The sequence below is a fragment of the Oncorhynchus nerka genome, linkage group LG3 (genome assembly GCF_034236695.1).
Source record: "Oncorhynchus nerka isolate Pitt River linkage group LG3, Oner_Uvic_2.0, whole genome shotgun sequence".
Classification (NCBI taxonomy): domain Eukaryota; kingdom Metazoa; phylum Chordata; class Actinopteri; order Salmoniformes; family Salmonidae; genus Oncorhynchus; species Oncorhynchus nerka.
The window spans coordinates 54,456,471-54,480,067 of record NC_088398.1 but is presented as its reverse complement, the minus strand read 5'-3'; the positions used below and the strand labels follow the sequence as shown (position 1 = coordinate 54,480,067).

The 23,597-nt window shown below is 42.4% G+C and overlaps 1 protein-coding gene across 1 annotated transcript in view; it reads left to right on the top strand.

Annotated features, from left to right (window-relative positions):
- The window catches only part of gli2a (GLI family zinc finger 2a), a 109,047-nt gene that overhangs the window by 5,069 nt on the left and 80,381 nt on the right, over window positions 1–23,597 (top strand). Inside the window, exon 2 of the mRNA XM_029637003.2 lies at window positions 19,103–19,244. Coding sequence (XP_029492863.1) covers window positions 19,130–19,244 — 115 coding nt within the window. The 5' untranslated portion in view covers window positions 19,103–19,129. The remainder of the gene's footprint in view (window positions 1–19,102; window positions 19,245–23,597) is intronic.

Genomic DNA, 23,597 nt, shown 5'->3' with positions numbered 1-23,597 from the left:
CTGCATGGCTTTAAAAAAATGACTGGTTGCATTAGTAGTACATCCACCAATACACTACTGGTCAAGCTTTTCTGGTGCACTGGCACAAAAATGTAGCTGAAATATGTGCCTGTGCCTGGTTCTTCTTAGTTCTTGGAGAGACCTGAGCTCATCGTGGCTCATCTGAGGGGGTTGCCTTGATCCTGCTGCTAATTACCTCCTATAGTGGGTTAGCTAGAGGAAAACTTGATCTCCTGTTACATCAGGGAAACCTTCTTCCACTGTAGCTGGCAGCAGCCCAGGCAGAGTAGCATTATTAACACCACTGTGTCTTCTCCTATGTTCCTCTCCATTGCCAATGAATGAACAGATTCATTGTGTTGATTGTCCTTAAGACTGACATGGACTCCCAGACAATGCAGCATTGTCTTGAATGTTTGCCGTCAGCTTTAATCTGATGCAGCAAGAGGCACTGGCAGCACACGCAGCACATTCAACAGTGTGTGTGTGTGTGCTGTGCATGCATGCTCTGTTTGTGCTTCCAACATTGGGGTTTTGAGAAAGGCGAGAAGAGTCAGTTGTAAGTTGTGATTTATCCGAAGGCCTCCCATAGCTACAAAGCAAAGTTGACTTGTTGACTTGCCCATAGGGGCTGGGTGGTTGGCTGGCTAGGCTCTTCTTATTACGTTTCATATAATGAGAAATATTAACTCCTTGACTCTCAGCCAGGCCACAGACTCCTCTGTAATAGACTGGGAGACGGGCTAAAAGCATTGAAAGCATTGAGCTGCTTGCTAAGAAACCATGTGGTAGTCTTTAGCAATCTCTCCCCTTCTTCTACCCCTCCTCCCTCCCAAACTCCCAAACACATGTCCACTTGCTGTCTGCCTGCCGCCATTGCATCGGCCTCTCTCTGACTCAGAACAAAACTGGTTCTGGGTTCAATCCAGGTTGAGGTTACTCTTGTCTTGGAATCCTCTCATTACAGAGAGAGAGAACAGGATGGGATGATGATTGTATGTGTACATGCTGCCTTTGTCTTCGTTTTCTCTTTGAATGTAACTGGAAACATATAAGACTGTCAAATACAATGCCGTTGCACGATGTGTGCTGGTCAGGGTTGCATCAGCAGGCAGTTATGGCATAAAATTCTTGAGGTTCTGCTCGCCTGAGTTAAAATACCTTATGATAAGCTGTAGACCGCACTCATAGGGCTGTATAGGGCCATAAGCAAACAAGAAAATGCTCTCCCAGAGGCAGTGCTCCTGGTGGCTTTTAATGCAGGAAAACAGAAATCCGTTTTACCTCATTTCTACCAGCATGTCCCCTGTGCAACTAGAGGCAAACATTTCTCTAGATCTCATTTACTCCACACACAGAGACACATACAAAGCTCTCCTTCGCGCTCCATTTGACAAATCTGACCATAACTCTGTCCTTCTGATTCCTGCTTACAAGCAAAAACTCAAACAGGAAGTACCAGTGACACGCTCAATACGGAAGTGCTCCAATGAAGCGGACGCTAAGCTACTGGACTGTTTCTCTGGCACAGACTGGAATAGATTCTGAGATTCATCCGATAGCATTGAAGAGTTTACCACATCGGTCACCGGCTTCCTTAATAAGTGCACCAATGACGTCATCCCCACAGTAACCGTACGTACATATCCCAACCAGAATTACAGGCAACATCCGCACTGAGCTAAAGGCTAAAGCTGCCACTTTCAATGAACGAGACACTAACACAGACGCTTAGAAGAAATCCAGACAAACCATCAAACAAGCAATGCATCAATACAGGACTAAGATCGAATCCTACTACACCGGTTCTGATGCTCGTTGCATGTGTCAGGGCTTGAAAACTATCACATATTACAAAGGGAAACCAAGCCAGGAGCTGCCCAGTGCCATGAGCCTACCAGATGAGCTAAATGCCTTCTATGCTTGCTTCGAGGCAAGAAACACTGAACCATGCGTGAGAGCATCAGCTGTTCCGGACAACTGTGTGATCACACTCTCTGTACCCTATGTGAATAGGAGCTTGAAACAGAATAACATTAACAAGGCCACTGGGACCGATGGATTACCAGGATGAATGCGCTGACCAGTTGGCAAGTGTCTTCACTGACATTTTCAACCTCTCCCTGACCCAGTCTGTAATACCTATATGTTTTAAACAGACCACCATAGTCCCTGTGCCCAAGAATGCCAAGGTAATTTGTCTAAATGACTATCGCCTCTTAGCACTCGCATCATGAAATGCTTTGTAAGGCTGTTCATGGCTCACATCAACAACATCATTCCAGACACCCTGGACCCTCTCCAACTCCACAGATGACGCAATCTCTATTGCAACCCACATTGCCTTTTCCCACTTGGACAAAAGGAACAAATACGTGAGAAAGCTATTAATTGACTACAGCTCAGTGTTCAACACCATAGTGCCCTTGAAGCTCCCTGGGACTGAACACCTCCCTCTGCAACTGGATCCTGGATTCCTGACGGGCTGCCCCCAGGTGGTGAGGGTAGGCAACAACACATCTTCCGCACTGACCCTGAACACATGGGCCCCTCGGGGGTGCGTGTTTAGTCCCCTTCTGTATGACAGCGTGGCCGCGGACGACTCCAACACCAGCATTAAGTCTGCCGACAACACAACATTACATTTACATTACATTTAAGTCATTTAGCAGACGCTCTTATCCAGAGCGACTTACAAATTGGTGCTTTCACCTTATGACATCCAGTGGAACAGCCACTTTACAATAGTGCATCTAGGTCTTTTAAGGGGGGGGGGGGGGGGGGGGGAGAAGGATTACTTTATCCTATCCTAGGTATTCCTTAAAGAGGTGGGGTTTCAGGTGTCTCCGGAAGGTGGTGATTGACTCCGCTGTCCTGGCGTCGTGAGGGAGTTTGTTCCACCATTGGGGGGCCAGAGCAGCGAACAGGTTTGACTGGGCTGAGCGGGAACTGTACTACAACGGTGGTAGGCCTGATCACCGATGATGATGAGACAGCCTAAAGGGAGGAGGTCAGAGACACTGCCAGGACAACAACCTGTCCTTCAACGTCAGTAATACAAAGGAGCCAATCGTGGATTACAGGAAATGGAGGGCTGAGCACACCCCATTCACATCGATGGGGCTGTATTGGAGCAGGTCCAGAGTTTCAAGTTCCTCGTGTCAACATCACTAAGGACCTCTCATGGTCCAAACACACGAACACAGTTGTGAAGAGAGCATGACAGCGCCTCTTCCTCCTCAGGAGGCTGAAAAGATTTGGCATTGGCCCTCAAATCCTCAAAGTTCTACAGCTGTACCATTGAGAGCATCTTGACTGGCTGCATCAGCGCTTGGTATGGCAACTGCCTGGCATCCGACCACAAGGCGCTACAACGGGTAGTGCGTATGGCCCAGTACTTTCCGAGCTCTCTGCCATCCAGGAACTCTATACCAGGCGGTGTCAGAGGAAGGCCCAAAAAATTGTCAAAGACTACAGCCACCCAAGCCACAGACTGATCTCTCTGCTACCGCACAGCAAGTGGTACCAATGTACCAAGTCTGGAACCAACAGGCCATAAGACTTCCCCAAGCCATAAGACTTCCCCAAGCCATAATACTTCTAACAAGACTGCTAAATAGCAAATCAAATGGCTACCCGGACTACTGCATTGACCCATTTTTGCACTAACTCACAAACTTTTTGCACATATGATTCTGCTACTGTCTATCTATCCTGTTGCTTCGTCACTTTACCCCTACCTATATGTACAGTACAAAGCTACCTCATTTACCTCATACCCCTGCACATCGACTCGGTGCTGGTACTCCCTGTATGTAGCCATGTTATTATTTACTTGTTATTTCTATTTGTTATTCACTGTTTCACTATTAAAATAAACATGTCATGTTTAACTCTGAATGACTGGAAAAGGACCAGTAAGTAATCATTTCACTGTGTCTACACCTGTTGCCGTCAAAGCGTGTGACAAAAAGAGGTGATTGGTCTGTCCTCTTCTACACACAGCTCTCCTTTGTCAGTATGGATAAGTGTGGAAGTTCCTTAAATTGCAGAGATTGTAAAATGTAATAAAGTCACTTGCGGTGTTAGACTGCCTACTACTGCCATCTCGTGTGGGTGGCTGATCTTTATACCTCAAAGTCGTGAGGTTCTGACAACTGCAAAAAGTAAAGTCATCTCTTCTCACTTCTTGGTGTACTTGGGCAGCTGGTGGTACAGAGCTCTGAACCCCCACACACACAGACAACAGCCAGGGCTGTCCCCTTCTTGTCACCAAGGCATCCGATCTGAGAAACAGCTGATACACTGACGACTCACACCACACACACTCACTACAGAGATACAGTCTAGTTTCAAAAGCACTTATACTGGAATGACAATCTCTTGTAATAACAATGTGGACGTCACCATTAGATAGACAAACTTAGAACGACAAATGGCAACTTTAGATTTTTGCCAACTTTGATTCAAAGGGATGCACACATGCTACACACCATACCACCCACACCACTCACCATGGCCTAAGGGGCCTAGTGAGGGTATTGACAGCTGTAACTGTTGAGAGTGAGTGCTAACAACACATTTAGGAGAAATGACCAGGCCCCAAATGTTACTGGGAGAAAGAAGACAACTCTGCAATGTGGCACAAACGACAGCTGATCTGAGCTGGGGGTTTCGCCCATATAATTATATGAGCATTTTTGGTTTGTCCTCTGGAAGGGAAGACAAGGGGATCTCCTGTCCTGAGCAGATGACCACTTCATTGACCATACATGACACAACTTGATAAAGTGCCCAAATGTGCTTGTTTCTGCATGGCCAGAGCATTACATAACAAAAACCTCCCCAACACACAAACCGCTCTGTAATTACATAGAGATACATTGAAATGATCACTGTTAGCGAACATCAAGCAGAAGTTAAATAACCAACAGTTAGGAAATTCCTTGGGTGATTGTGTGTAGGCTGTGTGTGAGTCTCCACATCTGTTTTCTATTGGTCAGGAGACAAAGAGATTAACCACAGGATATTACATTTACTAGCAGGGAGTGGTGGTGGTGAGGAGGGTGGGTAACAGGGAACAGCTCATCCACATGACTTTTCTTTCTGTGTAGATCTTTTCATTATGGGGCTGACTGGAGAAACATGGCCTCTGAGGGACTGACTGATTGCTTCCCAGTTACTAAGGACAGGACACAGGATCTAGTGGACCCCAGTCATTGACTGTATGTGTGTACAACATTTGTTTTCTAATAGGTAAAATCCAAAATAGCATCCTATTTCTTATGTAGTACACTATATTTGACTTAGCTCTGGATAAAAGTAGTGCACTTATCATGAATAGGGTATATAGTCAACTGCAGGTTCTTTCAGGCTTCCTATGTGAACATGTTACGGCAGTAATAGTAGTATTTTCCTAGCCTGGGAATCCACACTGAATCCATATCACCTTTCACTGTTCCTCTTCAACTGTTAGTCTGGCCTTCCTCAAGCATTTGTGCTCAAATATCTTAATCTACTGTTGGTTCACTCAATCTTCCTTTGTGAAAATGTTTTGGTAATAGTTTCCTTTCTCGGTTCATTGACCAGGAGGATGCCTATCTATATGACATATCACACAACAGATATTCCTTCCTGGATCTGAGTCAGGCACATGACTAATGAAGGCTCCCAGGTCTTTTTTCGTCATATTTAAACATGTGCCCTTTTTTTAAAACCAGGGCTTCAAAGGATGCAGGAGTGTATGTTTTTCTGAAGACAGTGATTCACCCATCTAGAATGTGCCTTTGTCTTAACCCCAGCTTGTCTTGTTAAACAGAGACATCTCCGTGTGTCATCAACCTAATAGGTCTAATGTGAAACATGGCTCCTGGAAAGGCTTGGAACGTAGACTAAATCAACTCCCATTTTGAAACTAAACAGAATGGTTGGAGATGTTGCTTTTTGTTTGAATTCAAATAAATCAAATCGCATGTTACAGTAAGACAACACACTTATTTTTGTACAATATATGAGAGAGAGAGAGGGAGAGAAAATGTGCATTACACATGCTATCTTGAGTGAAGAATGAGATGAAAACCACATAAATGATACAGGGGCTCATCATCAGCCAAACCACTGTAGCAGTGGGATTGAATTATTATGATTTAAAGAGGTAGATTATATTGAGAATAACTCACTGTGTGAGGCCTCCAGATGACCAAACCACCACATGCAGTGGGATTGAGTTATTACGATTAAAGAGGTTAGTATTGAGAATAACACACTGTTTGAGTGCCTTGACCCCAGATGTTACCCATGAGAGAGAGAGAACAATCTGAGCTGTTTGTCCTGCTGATAGATAAGTACTGTAGTATTGTAAGTACTCTGTGGGTTTTAGTGAGTAATGTCCTGTAACGCCACATGTCCTCAGGGTCCAGAGGGCATGCGGAGTACACTGGGCACAAGTGCAACGTCTAGGTACAACAATAGTAAGTAGGATAAGCCAATTTCATGTTCAACATTGTGTGGGTCTAAAGGGAGATGATACCTAGGCCTAAACCATTATGTTGTTGTGGTAAAATCATTGCTAAGGTTAGCCAGAATAAATGCACAGTTGCGACCTTGGAGGGAAAACTGTTGGTAAGTGAAAAGAGGATTAAATTATAGGTGTTTTGATGGTGCTGTATGTCACAAAGTCAGAAGGAAGTCAGGATCGGTCTGGCCAAGGCAGTTAAGTTAGGTCTGGCCATGCAATGGAAAATAAAACAGCTGTATTTTGTCTGAATTAGCCAGTGGCCTTCCATTTTTTTTAAGGAGGAAATGGGTTGGATTTTGGGTTAGCTGAATGACTATGTTCATTCACTGTATTCTGTTAAGGCCTGGACAGGGGAGAGTTTTTGTATTGGCAGGTTGCCGAGAGAGAGAGAGAATCTTACCAGCATCAATATCATGATATAGGAAAAGGAGTGAGGAGTCTGAGAATCTTCAAATAAGAGAGCTGTCTTTGATGTCTGTTTGCATTCCTTTCAGTGTTGGTGAAAGAAGAGATGTTAAACGGAAGTGGAAGAGAGGGAGAAACTTGAAATTGAATGAGGCGCTAAGAAAAACACACACCAGGTCTCTGAACAAAAGCAATGGGGAGAGAGAGCGAAAGAGGGGGAGAATAATTGAGAATAAGAGTGTATAGATCAAGGGATCGAGAGACTTAAGGAAGGAAGGGAGAGCGAGCGAGAGTGTGTGTGTGAGAGAGCAGAGAGAGGGTAGTTGTCCACTACATCTCTGTGCTGTTTTAAGGCTTTGTTGTGGTTAAGTGGCACGTCCTGGTGATCCATCTAGCTAAGTAAAGGCTGGCAGTATCAGGCTTAGTCCTAAATTACGTCCTTTTCCTTAAGTAGTGCACTACATAGAGAATAGGGTGCCATTTGGGACATAGTGTCACATAACCACTGTTTAGGGCAAGGAAGCGTTCATAATGGGGCAGAAGTACAATATCTGGGTCTCCTCTCACTTGTTTGCGGTCCTCATGCTTTTCCCTCAAATGGGCTGTTACACATGCCTTTGTTTCCTGTCGATTGTCTCACTCAGAAACGCTATAATGACAATGTGCATGAAGTAACATGTATACAAGTTGTTTATGGCTTTTGAAAAATAAACTTGTGTAATGCAGTATGATAAAAACAGGACTAGAAGACCTTGAGCAGAGGCAGGGAATAACAACACGAAAAGCCTTCTCTCATTGTAGTTAGTGCACAGTAGAGTATGGATGGAAGAAGCCGCTTTTTACTATCCCAGGACCCAGCCTTGGCCAGGCGCAGACTCGCTCACTGAGAGGTGTGGTATTGGGAATGGGGCAGCAGAGGGACAAATTCAAGAAGGGGGGCTGGGGGTCTGGTAAAGGGGATTATCCCCACCACCCAGCACCGTAGAGTCTTCTGCCTCTAGTACCGTGGGGTGGAGGGGGCCGGGGTGCCGTGATTCTGTTGGCACGCTGCACTAGGCTGACCAGCCAACCAGAAGAAGGGGAAAAGAAGAAGAAATGGCCTCTTGTTGTTTGTTCTCCTCGTCCTCCATCTGTCTGTTCAGTTCCTGACACCTGTACTGTCCTGTCAGAGCCTGACACCCTGACAGGAGCAGATAGGCCCCATCTTCAGGGACTGATGGAGGGAAGGATAGGGCAACTAGCGAGACCTGCATGGTGGAGCTGTGGGGGGATGGGATGGGGGTGAAGTTGGGGCCACTTCGCTTCTATCCCAGCAACACACTTTCTAGCTCTATAACCCAAGCTTACCGTACCCTAAGATCCAAGCCCTACATTTTTTATAATGGACTTAACAGAACAAGCTTTTGTCTGTTAAATTCACAACTCTGAGCTTAATTGGTATTTGTGATAGGGAAGGGTAATTGATAAACCAATACTCGACTTGATTTAAAAGCAGAAAACAACTGCGATTAATGGGTTGCCAGACAGATGTTCCTATAAAACATGAATCAAATAAAATGTTATTGGCCGCGTACACATATTTTACAGATGTTATTGCAGGTGCAGCGAAATGTTTCTATCTCCAGCAGGGCAGTAATACCAAACATAACACACATCTCAAGACTAAAAATGTATTAATTAAGAAATATCAGAACTAACAATGTAGCAGTGACTAAGGTGCATGGTAAAGGTGCAGGGTCTCTGCCTTCTGGATGGTAGCGGGGTGAGCTCGTTGATGATTTTCTGGCCTTCCTGTGATGCTATCAAGAAGAAACTCTCCTCTTTAGGGGTCATTCCATGGAACACAGTTAGACACTGACGTTGAGGGTTTAGTATGTGCTCTGGGGCTCATCCAAGAGCCATTCATTGTTTTGATTGTAAAACAAACATATTTTGTTCCAAATTCCTAAATATAACACTTCTTACTACTTTGGGCTGTGATCGGAAAAGGAAATGTCTTATGGTTGAGTTGTCAGCCTTAGTGACAAGATGGCTGGAAGGAAGACAGTTTTTATTTGCTTTTGGCATGACAATAAATTAACAGATGCTTTCTAAACCTGTTAGCTACCCACCTCTTAATCGGCTTACCTTGGCACAGGGACGGGCAGTGGGATGGGCGACTGGCACCTTTGAAGGGTCATACCAATAGCCAGTGGTCCACCCTTCCTCCAATAGAACATAACATGTTGGAGGACCACATGATACCAAAAAGAATACTTCATACATGAGCACACATTCAATTACTTGATAGAGTTCTGTAAGTACTGCTCACAGTGACTTGTGTATAACGGTTGAGGAACAGAAAATACATATTTAATCAATGTATTACCAAAGCATATAGAATAATTCTTCGAAAGACATCATCAGTTGAGAAGTTCCTATTTGGTCTCTTAAAATATCCAAATACTGTGTATGCCATAACTCAAGTGATGTTGGTTTTCTTAAGCTCTGAACCTATCAAGTCATTTAAACATGTTTAGTATATGACAGTGTAAAATAAACAGTGTAAAAGAGTTTATGTTGCATTCATTTAAAGTTCTGACTGCCAAGTGCCCACGTCTGTTAATAAGTGTGTGGAAACTGTGTCACTTCACTTTGACACCACAGCAGAGCTGTTTTAAGTGTGTTTTACTACATTGAAGAATAATCCTAAAGTACTACAGAATTGTCAATATCCCACCCATGAATTAGGTAGCACAAGTCATCTGTTGTTGGGTAATCATGATTTAATAAGCTCATGAATTAAATCAATTAGGTTTGTTTAGACACTGTCAATACGGAAACCCTCATGTTCTCTCACTAAAGAGTAAAACCAGTGTGGATAACCATGACCACAAGCTAGTGCCTAGTGAGGGTGTGGAATGACCTCCCCTCTTAGCTTTAGACCGCTACTTGTTTGCACTTACCCGAGGATAATCGTGTAGGTTCCACAAACTCAAACAAATGGCTTGCTGCCAAGTCTTCTGCCGTTCAAACAAACATGTAAATGTGTTGACATAGTGGTGTCATAGTGGCTCAGGACAGACTGCTGAGTGTCTGTTCTTGTCACATTTTTACTATGGAGGACATTAAGAACATATTACACTGAAAAACCTGTATCTACAGTGCTTTCAGAAACTACTGTACTCACACCTCTTGACTTATTCCACATTTTGTTGTGTTACAGTGGCCAAATCATTGGCCACTTTAATAATGCCACTTTAATCATGTTTACATATCTTGCATTACTCATCTCATATGTACAGTTGAAGTCTGCTGAAGTTTACATACACTTAGGTTGGAGTCATTAAAAATTGTTTTTCAACCACTCCACAAATGTCTTGTTTACAAACTATAGTTTTGGCAAGTCGGTTAGGACATCGACTTTGTGCATGACACAAGTAATTGTTCCAACAATTGTTTATAGGCAGATTATTTCACTTATAATTCACTGTATCACAATTCCAGTGGGTCAGAAGTTAACATACACTAAGTTGACTGCGCCTTTAAGCAGCTTGGAAAATTCCAGATAATGATGTAATGGCTTTAGAAGCTTCTGATAGGCTAACTGACATAATTTGAGTCAATTGGAGGTGTACCTGTGGATGTATTTCAATGCCTACCTTCAATCTCAGTGCCTCTTTTCTTGACATCATGGTAAAATCAAAAGAAATCAGCCAAGATCTCAGAAAAAAAATTGTAGACCTCCACAAGTCTGCTTCATCCTTGGGAGCAATTTCCAAACGCCTGAAGGTATCACGTTCATATGTACGAACAATAGTATGCAAGTATAAACAATAGTACGCAAGTATAAACACCAAGTATAAACATCAGGAAGGAGACACGTTCTGTCTCCTAGAGATGAACGTACTTTGCTGCGAAAAGGGCAAATCGATCCCAGAACAACAGCAAAGAACCTTGTGAAGATGCTGGAGGAAACGGGTACAAAAGTATCTCTATCCACAGTAAAATGAGTCCTATATCGACATAATCTGAAAGGCCGCTCAGCAAGGAAGAAGCCACTGCTCCAAAACCGCCATAAAAAAGCCAGACTGCAGTTTGCAACTGCACATGGGGACAAAGATCATACTTTTTGGAGAAATGTCCTCTGATCTGATGAAACAAAAATAGAACTGTTTGGCCATAATGATCATCGTTATGTTTGGAGGAAAAAGGGGGAGTCTTGCAAGCCGAAGAACACCATCCCAACTGTGAAGCATCGTGTTGTGGGGGTGCTTTGCTGCAGGAGGGACTGGTGAACTTCACAAACTAGATAGAATCATGAGGCAGGAAAATTATGTGGATATATTGAAACAACATCACAAGACATCAGTCAGGAAGTTAAAGCTTGGTCGCAAATGGATCTTCCAAATGGACAATGACCCCAAGCATACTTCCAAAGTTGTGGCAAAATGGCTTAAGGACAACAAAATCAAGGTATTGGAGTGGCCGTCACAAAGCCCTGACCTCAGTCCCATAGAAAATGTGTAGGCAGAACTGAAAAAGCTTGTGCGGGCAAGGAGGCCTACAAACCTGACTCCGTTACAACTGCTCTGTCAGGAGGAATGGGACAAAATTAACCCAACGTATTGTCGGAAGCTTGTAGAAGGCGACCTGAATCGTTTGACCCAAGTTAAATAAATGAAAGGCAATGCTACCAAATACTAATTGAGTGTATGTAAACTTCTGACCCACTGGGAATGTGATGAAAGAAATAAAAGCTGAAATAAATCATTCTCTCTACTATTATTCTGGCATTTCACATTCTTAAAATAAAGTGGTGATCCTAACTGACCTAAAACAGGGAATTTTTAATAGGATTAAATGTCAGGAATTGTGATAATCTGAGTTTAAATGTATTTGGCTAAGGTGTATGTAAACTTCCGACTTCAACTGTATATACTGTATTTTATATTATCTACTTCATCTTAACCTATACCACTCTGACATTGTTCATCCAAATATTTATATTAGAGGTCGACCGATTATGATTTTTCAACGCCGATACCAATACCGATTATTGGAGGACCAAAAAAAAGCCGATACCGATTTAATCTGCCTATTTATTCATTCATTTGTAATAATGACAATTACAACAATACTGATTGAACACTTATTTTAACTTAATATAATACATCAATAAAATCAATTTAGCCTCAAATAAATAATTAAACAAGTGTTGGAGAAGAATGTGTGCTATGTAAGAAAGCTAACCTTTAACTTCCTTGCTCAGAACAGGAGAACATATGAAAGCTGGTGGTTCCTTTTAACATGAGTCTTCAATATTCCCAGGTAAGAAGCTTTAGGTTGTAGCTATTATAGGAATTATAGGACTATTTCCCTCTATACCATTTGTATTTCATTAACCTTTGACTATTGGATGTTCTTATAGGCACTTTAGTATTGCCAGTGTAACAGTATAGCTTCCGTCCCTCTCCTCGCTCCTCCCTGGGCTCGAACCAGGAACACAACGACAACAGCCACCCTCGAAGCAGCAGCGTTACCCATGCAGAGCAAGGGAAACAACTACCCCAAGGCTCAGAGTGAGTGATGTTTGAAACGCTATTAGCGTGCGCTAACTAGCCAGCCATTTCACATCAGTTACACCAGCCTCATCTCGGGAGTTGATAGGCTTGAAGTCATAAACAGCGCAATGCTTGACGCACAACGAAGAGCTGCTGGCAAAACGCACGAAAGTGCTGTTTGAATGAATGTTTACGCGCCTGCTTCTGCCTACCACCGCTCAGTCAGATTATATTTATTTATTTATTTTATTTCACCTTTATTTAACCAGGTAGGCAAGTTGAGAACAAGTTCTCATTTACAATTGCGACCTGGCCAAGATAAAGCAAAGCAGTTCAACAGATACAACGACACAGAGTTACACATGGAGTAAAACAAACATACAGTCAATAATACAGTATAAACAAGTCTATATACAATGTGAGCAAATGAGGTGAGAAGGGAGGTAAAGGCAAAAAAGGCCATGGTGGCAAAGTAAATACAATATAGCAAGTAAAACACTGGAATGGTAGTTTTGCAATGGAAGAATGTGCAAAGTAGAAATAAAAATAATGGGGTGCAAAGGAGCAAAATAAATTAATTAAATACAGTTGGGAAAGAGGTAGTTGTTTGGGCTAAATTATAGGTGGGCTATGTACAGGTGCAGTAATCTGTAAGATGCTCTGATATGCAACGCAGGACACACTAGATAATATCTAGTAATATCAACAATGTGTAGTTAACTAGTGATTGATTGTTTTTTATAAGATAAGTGTAATGCTAGCTAGCAACTTACCTTGGCTTACTGCCTTCGTGTAACAGGCAGTCAGTCTCTTGTTGAGTGCAACGAGAGAGAGGTAGGTTGTTATTGCATTGGACTAGTTAACTGTAAGGTTGCAAGATTGGATCCCCCGAGCTGACAAGGTGAAAATCTGTCTTTCTGCCCCAGAACAAGGCAGTTCACCCACCGTTCCTAGGCCGTCATTGAAAATAAGCATGTGTTCTTAACTGACTTGCCTAGTTAAATAAAGATTAAATAAAGGTGTAAAAAAAAAACGGCAAAATCAGTGTCCAAAATTACCGCTTTCCGATTGTTATGAAAACTTGCAATCGGCCCTAATTAATCAGCCATTCCGATTAATCAGTCAACCTCTAATTTATATATTCTTATTCCATTCCTTTACCTAGATTTGTGTGTATTAGGTATTTGTCGTGGAATTGTTAATGTTGCTGCACTGTCGGAACTAGAAGCACAAGCAGTTTTGCCACACTCGCAATTACATCTGCTAACCATTTGTATGTGACCAATAAAAATGTATTTTATTTTGTTGTTTTATTCCACCTTTATTTAACCAGGTAGGCCAGTTGAGAACAAGTTCTAATTTACAACTGCGACCTGGCCAAGACAAAAGCAAAGCAGTACGACAAAAACTACAACACAGAGTTACACATGGGATTAACAAAATAGATGAATCTGTATTCCATGTGTGCAAATTAAGTAAGCAGTTAAGGCAATAAATAGGCCATAGTGGCAAAGTAATTACAATTTAGCAATTAACACTGGAGTGATAGATGTGCAGATGAGGATGTGCAAGTAGAAATACTGGTGTGCAAAAGAGCAGAAAAACAAAAACAAATATGAGGTAGATAGTTGGTTGGATGGGCTATTTACAGATGGGTTGTGTACAGCTGCCGCGATCGGTAAGCTGCTCTGACAGCTGATGCTTAAAGTTAGTGAGGGAGATCTAAGTCTTCAACTTCAGTGATTTGTGCAGTTCTTTCCAGTCATTGGCAGCAGAGAACTGGAAGGAAAGGTGGCCAAAGGAAGTGTTGGCTTTGGGGATGACCAGTTAAATATACTGTACCTGCTGGAGCGCGTGCTACGGGTGGGTGTTGCTATGGTGACCAGTGAGCTGAGATAACATTTACATTTACATTTAAGTCATTTAGCAGACGCTCTTATCCAGAGCGACTTACAAATTGGTGCGTTCACCTTAAGACATCCAGTGGAACAGCCACTTTACAATAGTGCATCTAAATCTTTTAAGGGGGGGGGTGAGAAGGATTACTTTATCCTATCCTAGGTATTCCTGAAAGAGGTGGGGTTTCAGGTGTCTCCGGAAGGTGGTGATTGACTCCGCTGTCCTGGCATCGTGAGGGAGTTTGTTCCACCATTGGGGGGACAGAGCAGCGAACAGTTTTGACTGGGCTGCGCGGGAACTGTACTTCCTCAGTGGTAGGGAGGCGAGCAGGCCAGAGGTGGATGAACGCAGTGCCCTTGTTTGGGTGTAGGGCCTGATCAGAGCCTGGAGGTACTGAGGTGCCGTTCCCCTCACAGCTCCGTAGGCAAGCACCATGGTCTTGTAGCGGATGCGAGCTTCAACTGGAAGCCAGTGGAGAGAGCGGAGGAGCGGGGTGACGTGAGAGAACTTGGGAAGGTTGAACACCAGACGGGCTGCGGCGTTCTGGATGAGTTGTAGGGGTTTAATGGCACAGGCAGGGAGCCCAGCCAACAGCGAGTTGCAGTAATCCAGACGGGAGATGACAAGTGCCTGGATTAGGACCTGCGCTGCTTCCTGTGTGAGGCAGGGTCGTACTCTGCGGATGTTGTAGAGCATGAACCTACAAGAACGGGCCACCGCCTTGATGTTAGTTGAGAACGACAGGGTGTTGTCCAGGATCACGCCAAGGTTCTTAGCGCTCTGGGAGGAGGACACAATGGAGTTGTCAACCGTGATGGCGAGATCATGGAATGGGCAGTCCTTCCCCGGGAGGAAGAGCAGCTCCGTCTTGCCGAGGTTCAGCTTGAGGTGGTGATCCGTCATCCACACTGATATGTCTGCCAGACATGCAGAGATGCGTTTCGCCACCTGGTCATCAGAAGGGGGAAAGGAGAAGATTAATTGTGTGTCGTCTGCATAGCAATGATAGGAGAGACCATGTGAGGTTATGACAGAGCCAAGTGACTTGGTGTATAGCGAGAATAGGAGAGGGCCTAGAACAGAGCCCTGGGGGACGCCAGTGGTGAGAGCGCGTGGTGAGGAGACGGATTCTCGCCACGCCACCAGGTAGGAGCGACCTGTCAGGTAGGACGCAATCCAAGCGTGGGCCGCGCCGGAGATGCCCAATTCGGAGAGGGTGGAGAGGAGGATCTGATGGTTCACAGTATCGAAGGCAGCCGATAGGTCTAGAAGGATGAGAGCAGAGGAGAGAGAGTTAGCTTTAGCAGTGCGGAGGGCCTCCGTGATACAGAGAAGAGCAGTCTCAGTTGAATGACTAGTCTTAAAACCTGACTGATTTGGATCAAGAAGGTCATTCTGAGAGAGATAGCGGGAGAGCTGGCCAAGGACGGCACGTTCAAGAGTTTTGGAGAGAAAAGAAAGAAGGGATACTGGTCTGTAGTTGTTGACATCGGAGGGATCGAGTGTAGGTTTTTTCAGAAGGGGTGCAACTCTCGCTCTCTTGAAGACAGAAGGGACGTAGCCAGCGGTCAGGGATGAGTTGATGAGCGAGGTGAGGTAAGGGAGAAGGTCTCCGGAAATGGTCTGGAGAAGAGAGGAGGGAATAGGGTCAAGCGGGCAGGTTGTTGGGCGGCCGGCCGTCACAAGACGCGAGATTTCATCTGGAGAGAGAGGGGAGAAAGAGGTCAGAGCACAGGGTAGGGCAGTGTGAGCAGAACCAGCGGTGTCGTTTGACTTAGCAAACGAGGATCGGATGTCGTCGACCTTCTTTTCAAATAAATAAGACGGAGCTTTACCTAGCAAAGACTTATAGATGACCTGGAGCCAGTGGGTTTGGCGACTAATATGTAGCGAGGACCAGCCAACAAGAGCATACAGGTCGCAGTGGTGGGTAGTATATGGGGCTTTGGTGACAAAACAGATGGCACTGTGATAGACTGCATCTAATTTGCTGAGTAGAATGTTGGAGACTATTTTGTAATTGACATCGCCGAAGTCAAGGATCGGTAGGAGAGTCAAATTTACGAGGATATGTTTGGCAGCAGGAGTGAAGGATGCTTTGTTGTGAAATAGGAAGCCAATTTTAGATTTAATTTTGGATTGGAGATGCTTATTTAATGTCAAAGTGGAATTATGTTTTTGTCTTGAGTCAATAAGTATTCAACCCTTTTGTTATGGCAGGCCTAAATACATTTAGGAGTAAAGATTTACTTAACAAGTCACATAATGCGGCCTCCCGAGTGGCGCACCTGTCTAAGGCACTGCATCGTAGTGCTAGAGGCATCATTACAGATCCGGGAGACCCATGAGGTGGTGCACAATTGGCCCAGCGTCATCCGGGTTAGGGGTAGGGTTTGGCCGGCTTGAATGTCCTTGTCAATCGTGCTCTAGCGACTCCTTGTGGCTACCGGGCTCATGAACGCTGACTTCGGTCGCCAGCTGTACAGTGTTTCCTCCGACACATTGGTGCGGCTGGCTTCCGGGTTAAGCGAGCAGTGTGTCAAGAAGCAGTGCGGCTTGGCGGGGTCGTGTTTCGGAGGACGCATGGCTCTCGACCTTTGCCTCTCCTGAGTCCATACGGGAGTTGCAGCGAGGAGACAAGACTGTAGCTACCGATTGGGGAGAAAAAGGGGTAAAAAGTACAATTTTTAAATTATAAATAAATAAATACAAGTCAAATAGTAAGTTGCATTGACTCACTCTGTGTGCCACAGTATTGTTAAACATGATTTTTGAATGACTACCTCATCTCTGTACCCCACACATACAATTATCTCTAAGGTCCCTCAGTCGAGCAGTGAATTTCAAACATAGATTCAACCACAAAGGAAGGTTTTCCAATGCCTTGTAAAGAAGGGCACCTATTGGGTAGATGGGTAAAAAAATAAAAAAATCAGACGCGGAATATTCCTTTGACGATGGTGAAGTTATTAATTACACGTTGGGGGGTGTATCAATACACCCAGTCACTAGAAAGATACAGGAGTCCTTCCTAATTCAGTTGCCGGAGAGGAAGGGAACCGCTCAAGGACTTCACCACGAGGCCAATGGTGATGTTTAATGGCTGTGATAGGAGAGAACTCAGGATGCATCAACATTGTAGTTACTCCACAATACTAACCTAATTGATAGACTGAAAAGAAGGCAGCCTGTACAGAATAAAACATATTCCAAAACATGCAGCCTGTACAGAATAAACATATTCCAAAACATGCATCCTGTTTGCAACAAGGCACTAAAGTAGTACTGCAAAACATTTGGCAAAGCAATTAACTTTTTGTCCTGAATACAAAGTGTTATGTTTGAGGCAAATCCAATGCAACACATTACTGAGTACCACTCTCCATATTTTCAAGCATAGTGGTGGCTGCATCATGTTATGGGTATGCTTGTAATTGTTAAGAATTGGGGAATTTTTCAGGATAAAAAATAAACAGCATGGCGCTAATCACAGGCAAAATCCTAGAGGAAAACCTGTTTCAGTCTGCTTTCCTCCAGACACTGGGACAAGAATCCACCTTTCAGCAGGACAATAACCTAAAACAGGCCAAATCTACACTGGAGTTGCTTACCAAGAGGTCAGTGAATGCTCATGAGTGGCCAAGTTACGGGTTTGACAATCGGCTTTAAAATCTATGGCAAGACCTGAAAATTGTTATCTAGCAATGATCAGCAACCAATTTGACAGAGATTGAAGAATTTTGAAAAGAATAATGGGCAAATGTTGCATAATCCAAGTGTGCAAAGCTCTTAAAGACTTACCCAGAAAGACTCACAGCCGTAATTGCTGCCAAAGGTGACTGTAACAAGTGTTGACTCAGGGGGTTGAATACATATCGAAGTTATATTAGTGTTTAATTTTTCATGATTTTTCTTCCACTTTTACATTTTACAGAGTATTTTGTGTAAATCGCTGACAAAAAATTACAATTATATCTATTTGAATCCCACTTTGTAACACAAGAACATTTGGAAAAAGTAAAGGGGTGTGAATACTTTCTGATGGTGCTGTATTTAAGTGTACGTTTTCATATTGAGTGACCTCTTAAAACTATGTATAAACATGGTAGTTACTAGTTACAGTGCATTAATGTATTATTTGACAACTATATCCTGAGCGATACTTCTTATGACATACAATCAAAACGTTTTGTTTTTATTCTCTGCCGAAAAGTTAAATAACTACATTTAGTTTAACTGTGCAAGAGAGAAGACTAGGACCAGACACGCTAGATGATGTAATATGTTAGCTTAGACTAATTTCTCCTTTTGTGTCGTTGTTCCCAGACAGTGCCCGGTAACCAGCAACGCTATGCTTTACCTCAGAGAAGTCTGCTTCATGTCATAGAAATGAATAGTTATATATATATATATATATATATATATTTATTTATTAAACGCAAGCATGTTCTTTCTTATTCATATCATATTTTATACACATTGTTGGACTGTAATACAGAGTGTAAAATCTGTAGAGCTCCCTCTGTTGGCAACTCGGGCACAGCTGGGGGAACTCACATAGGATAATTCAAGCAGTGAATGTGTTTTTTCTCTGCGTGTGTGTGTCCATGTGTTGTGACCAAAACAACCTCCATATTTCAAAATATCCTTGTTTAAAAAGGAATTGTGCCAACAACCTTTTTATTCACATTCCACATGTTTTGCTTTAATCTCTCCTTCTCCCTCTCTGTTTCTCTAGGTTGACTCTGACTCCCTGCTGTCCACCATGGAGACCTCTGCTCCGACAGCCACTGAAAAAAAGGAGCATAAGGGATCGGGTCTAGATGGAAGCAGCTTCTCAGACCTGCCAAAGAAACCATCTCCCACTACTGTGACCAGAGGTATGAATGACTAAGCAGTGGTGGAAAAAGTAATCAATTGATTGTCATACTTGAGTAAAAGTAGATGCCTTAAAAGAAAATGAATCAAGTGAAAGTCACACAGTAAAAGTTTAAATGCAGTGGTGGAAAAAGTACTACATTTTCATACTTTAGTTATATTTGGGGAAAAACAGATGGGGGAACACTCAGACATAATTTACGAATGCATTATTTGTTTTTAGTGATTCTGCCAGATCAGATGCAATAGGGATGACAATGCGTTATATTGATAGATGCGTGAATTGGACCATATTGCTGCCCTGCCTGAGCATTTGAAAACGAGTCATTTTTGGGTGTAAGGGAAAATGTGTGGTATCATAAATATAACATATTTTCTTTATGAATGTATTGGACTAAAAGTAAACTTGTCAATGATCTATATTAAAGTATAGATACCCCCCAAAACAACTTAAGTAGTACTTCAAAGTATTTTTACTTACTTTACAGCACTGTGACTAAGAGCTAACACCTTCAACTATACCTCAAGTCTCTGTCTGTACACTATAGCAGTGCTCCCAGTCAGAAGTTGGCGTCTTTGATACCCAAATAAAATACATTATAGGTGTCCCCCTGTCATATGGTATCTCTAGAAGTATTCTTCCAATATTTTCATTCTGAAAATATTTTCAATATAAAATACTTCTTGACTGAAATTGATTGTGCAGAAGGTAAAATCTTTCCTTTTAGGTATTGTTTTTCTTTCGTTGCTCCATGTTGGTGTATGTTTTACATAGTGTCTTATTGACCCACACAGTGGCACATCAAAAAAATAGATATGGAGAGGGACTGCATGTTTCAAGGATGTCAGAAACTGGGTGATGAGAAAACCCACTAATGAGGGCGAAAGACCTTGTTCTTACCTCGTGAGTATAAACGTTATAAATTACTAAAGCAGTCTGTGGTAACAGTGGATGGCACAGTGCATCAGAGTCCTCTGACACCGGCGAGGACCGGGAAGTACCTTTTGATATGCTGATGAGTTGTATCTGATATTGTGGCATTGGTAAGTTATATTTAATGATAAGCTTGGTGACCTGCCATAAGCAAAGCCATAAGAGCATTAATTGTTTAGAGAAATAGATTTAAGAAAAATAGGACGCTTCTCTCTGCCCTCAATGGCACCTCTTCAAAGAAATCATAGAAGATTGTTTCCAAACATATTAATTATATTTATTGTACTGTATCCTATACAGGATACCCTATTGCAAATATTCAAACTTACATAGACCAAATAATTGTGATAGTTGCAAATTATATTGTAAGTAATATAAAGCTGGTATAGTTTATCTTTATGGAAAGTAGCTGGCAGGCAACTCTTATGTGATGATAACTGTAGTGAGTTTCCATCCGGTCTGAGAAGAAAAAAGAGAGAGTGTGCGAGAGAGTGAGAGAAACAGAAAGTGTTAGAGAGGGAGGGAGGAAGAGGGAGATACAGATTAAGGGAGAGAGAGACAGAAAGAGAGACAGGGAGAGAGACCTCTCATCTATTAAATATGAGACCTCATGTTTTCATCAGTGAGTATATGTGATGAAATCTCCCCATAACGAGGACTGAGTACCTTGTTCTCGCCTCCAGAGGTTTAACATTATGAATTATAAACGACTGCATGGCGGAGCGGTTCAACTGGACTCTGAAGTCCTTCCTTCTGAGATGGACAAAGACATCTAGCGAGGGCCCACCACTGAAATGTTAATAGAACTTATCAGTCGTACATTTTTACTGTTTAATGAATGGCTTGGTGGCCTGCCATCGCCAAACTATAATCATCATGCATTCTTTATTCACACATTGGCAACAGCGAAAGTAGAACATTTACACCCATACTGACTTTGTTACATAGTTATACTCCTATGTTTATCATTTGTTTTTGTCCTTTTGATCAGTCTTTTCACTGGTCCTGCAATTAGTATGAATATGAATATAGGGCCAAATCTGTTCCTGGAGAGCTACCTTCCTGTATGTTTTCGCTCCAACCCCAGTTGTAACTAACCTGATTCAGTTTATCAACTAGCTAAATATTAGAATCAGGTGTGCTAGATTAGGGATGGAGTGAACTTACTCACCAGGAACAGGGTTGAAGAGCCCTGATATAGGGCATAATGTGAATAAATCAATATGATAGTGTATTATTCTTAGTACATTTCTCAAAGTAGCCAATATCAATGGCCTCATTCACTCAACTCTATTGAAACTACTATTAAGTCAAAGGGTAACTAACTGAAGGATCATCAGACCACTCGGTGAAAGGTCTAAGAAAAACTCTCTAGCTTCAAATGTAAAACATCCAAGTCATTACAAATGAACATAGTTCCAACTACGGTACATCGTTTCCCTTCGCTGGCCTGCCCTGGACACGTTGGCAGGTTGAACAGTGTCTTACAAAGAAGACTTCATTTCAGTTTCATGGAGACATGCCTTGCCTAGTTCAAGGGAAACTTCACCGCTGAACATTATTTGGGGTGTTTTTCCAGTTTCCTACATAATTATGAGTGATGAGGTGTTTCAGACATAATTATGCACCATAGCGGTATTTTAGAATTTTTGCCCGGGAGAGTTCAATGATGTCATGGGTTTAGTCATGTTTTGTTGCAATTATTGTGGCCTTTGTTTTGACGATTGCATGACGATCACGCTAGCAGTGAGTAGATATGATTGTCCTTGTTCAATAGATAGGATCAATGTTCCTAGCTGCCACATCATTGCAGAACATCTAGGTCAGGAAGGCAAATGACAAATAAGTCATTTGTTTGGCTGTTGGTATCTAGCTAGCAATAAAAGCTTGTTTTTCACACACGCAGTGCTGTTCAGTAAAGTAGAATTTTGTGATCGATTCAACCATAACAGGGCATACTAGTAACACTACAGGCCAAGCTAGCCATGTTGAGGTAGCTTTGTTTGCTTTACCCAAAAATGTACTGTAGCCTAATGTTATAGGTAGTTAGCTAACGTTAGCTAGCTAGCCTCAATGTATCTTATTAGGATTAAAACTGGAGAAATGTTTTGATGATGATAACGAAGAGTAATTAAATTACTTTGGCTTTATGACTCGTATTAGTCTTTGAATAACTATACCTGTGTGTTGTAGCTAGCTAGGTAACGTGTGTCTATGATATGTGTAATATTCTTTATTGTGCTGCAATACGAATACAGACAGTACACAACAATTGCCCATAATAGCATTTTTGTAATTATTTTACAGACAATACCACTTAGTGGCCTAGGGATTATATGTGTAGTTTGTTCTATGTGGGGAGAAATTAGGCACAGGACACCGAATCCCCTTGCCTGCGTGTGTTGTTTGGGCCATTCAAACAATTTATCCTTCACACGATGGACAGTATGTCGGATACAAATAAGTGTATGACTCAGGGAGATGTGAAAGGTCCATAACAACAATCTCCCATTGTATCAAAGTGACTCCGAACATCTCACTGCACACACCAAACACACCATATATAAATATTCCCTTTGTAGACCTGTAGTATTTATTATAGGCATTAGTAGTATATTTGTCTTTACTGCATACAGTATATGTCATATATTGCCATAATGTTTCTGTGTACTGCTGTGTAAACTCACCTCGCTCCCCAGAGCAAATTACATTTGTCTTGAATACAGTCCATGTCTACTTATTTGCTACATTGACAGACAAATCTACTGATTTATTCAAATATGTTTACAAATTGAAGTTGAAATGATACACCAACTCCCTGCATAATTTGTTTTAGCAGTAAGATTGTAGCTAGTTACTTCCCCCCAAAATTATGAATATCACAAAGAATAGATCCAGAAGTAGAAGTCAGCACTTTATTGGTTTCTGATGCAGCTGGAATCACTTAGTCACTTGTCAGTACACATATACAAAAATATTCTAGAAACATTTTATCAAACTCCATTATATACATATCTAAAAGAGCTAGCAATATCTACGTATACACAATGCAATTGTGAGCATACTAGGCATTCTATATTATATGACAACATCAGTCTAATATGGATGTTGTGTTGGCTGAATATTCCAGGCAGAGTCCTGAAAGTTCTTGTCTTATGTTAGGCAATGGCAGCTTGCCTGACAGAACTTCATGACCTTGGACTCATAGACTCACACTCTTGCCAGCCCAGTCTTTTCCTCTTCCGAGTCAGATGATCTTGAGGTTGTTCACAGCTGAAATGGGTCTATAGGATCTCTACTACTAGAGCTGGTGTCACGGTCAGCAGCAGCAGGATTAGTCTGTAGTCTGTGATTAACCCAAAACATTTTTGTTGTAAAATGGTAGCCTAGTGGTTAGAGCGTTGGGCCAGTAACCGAAAGG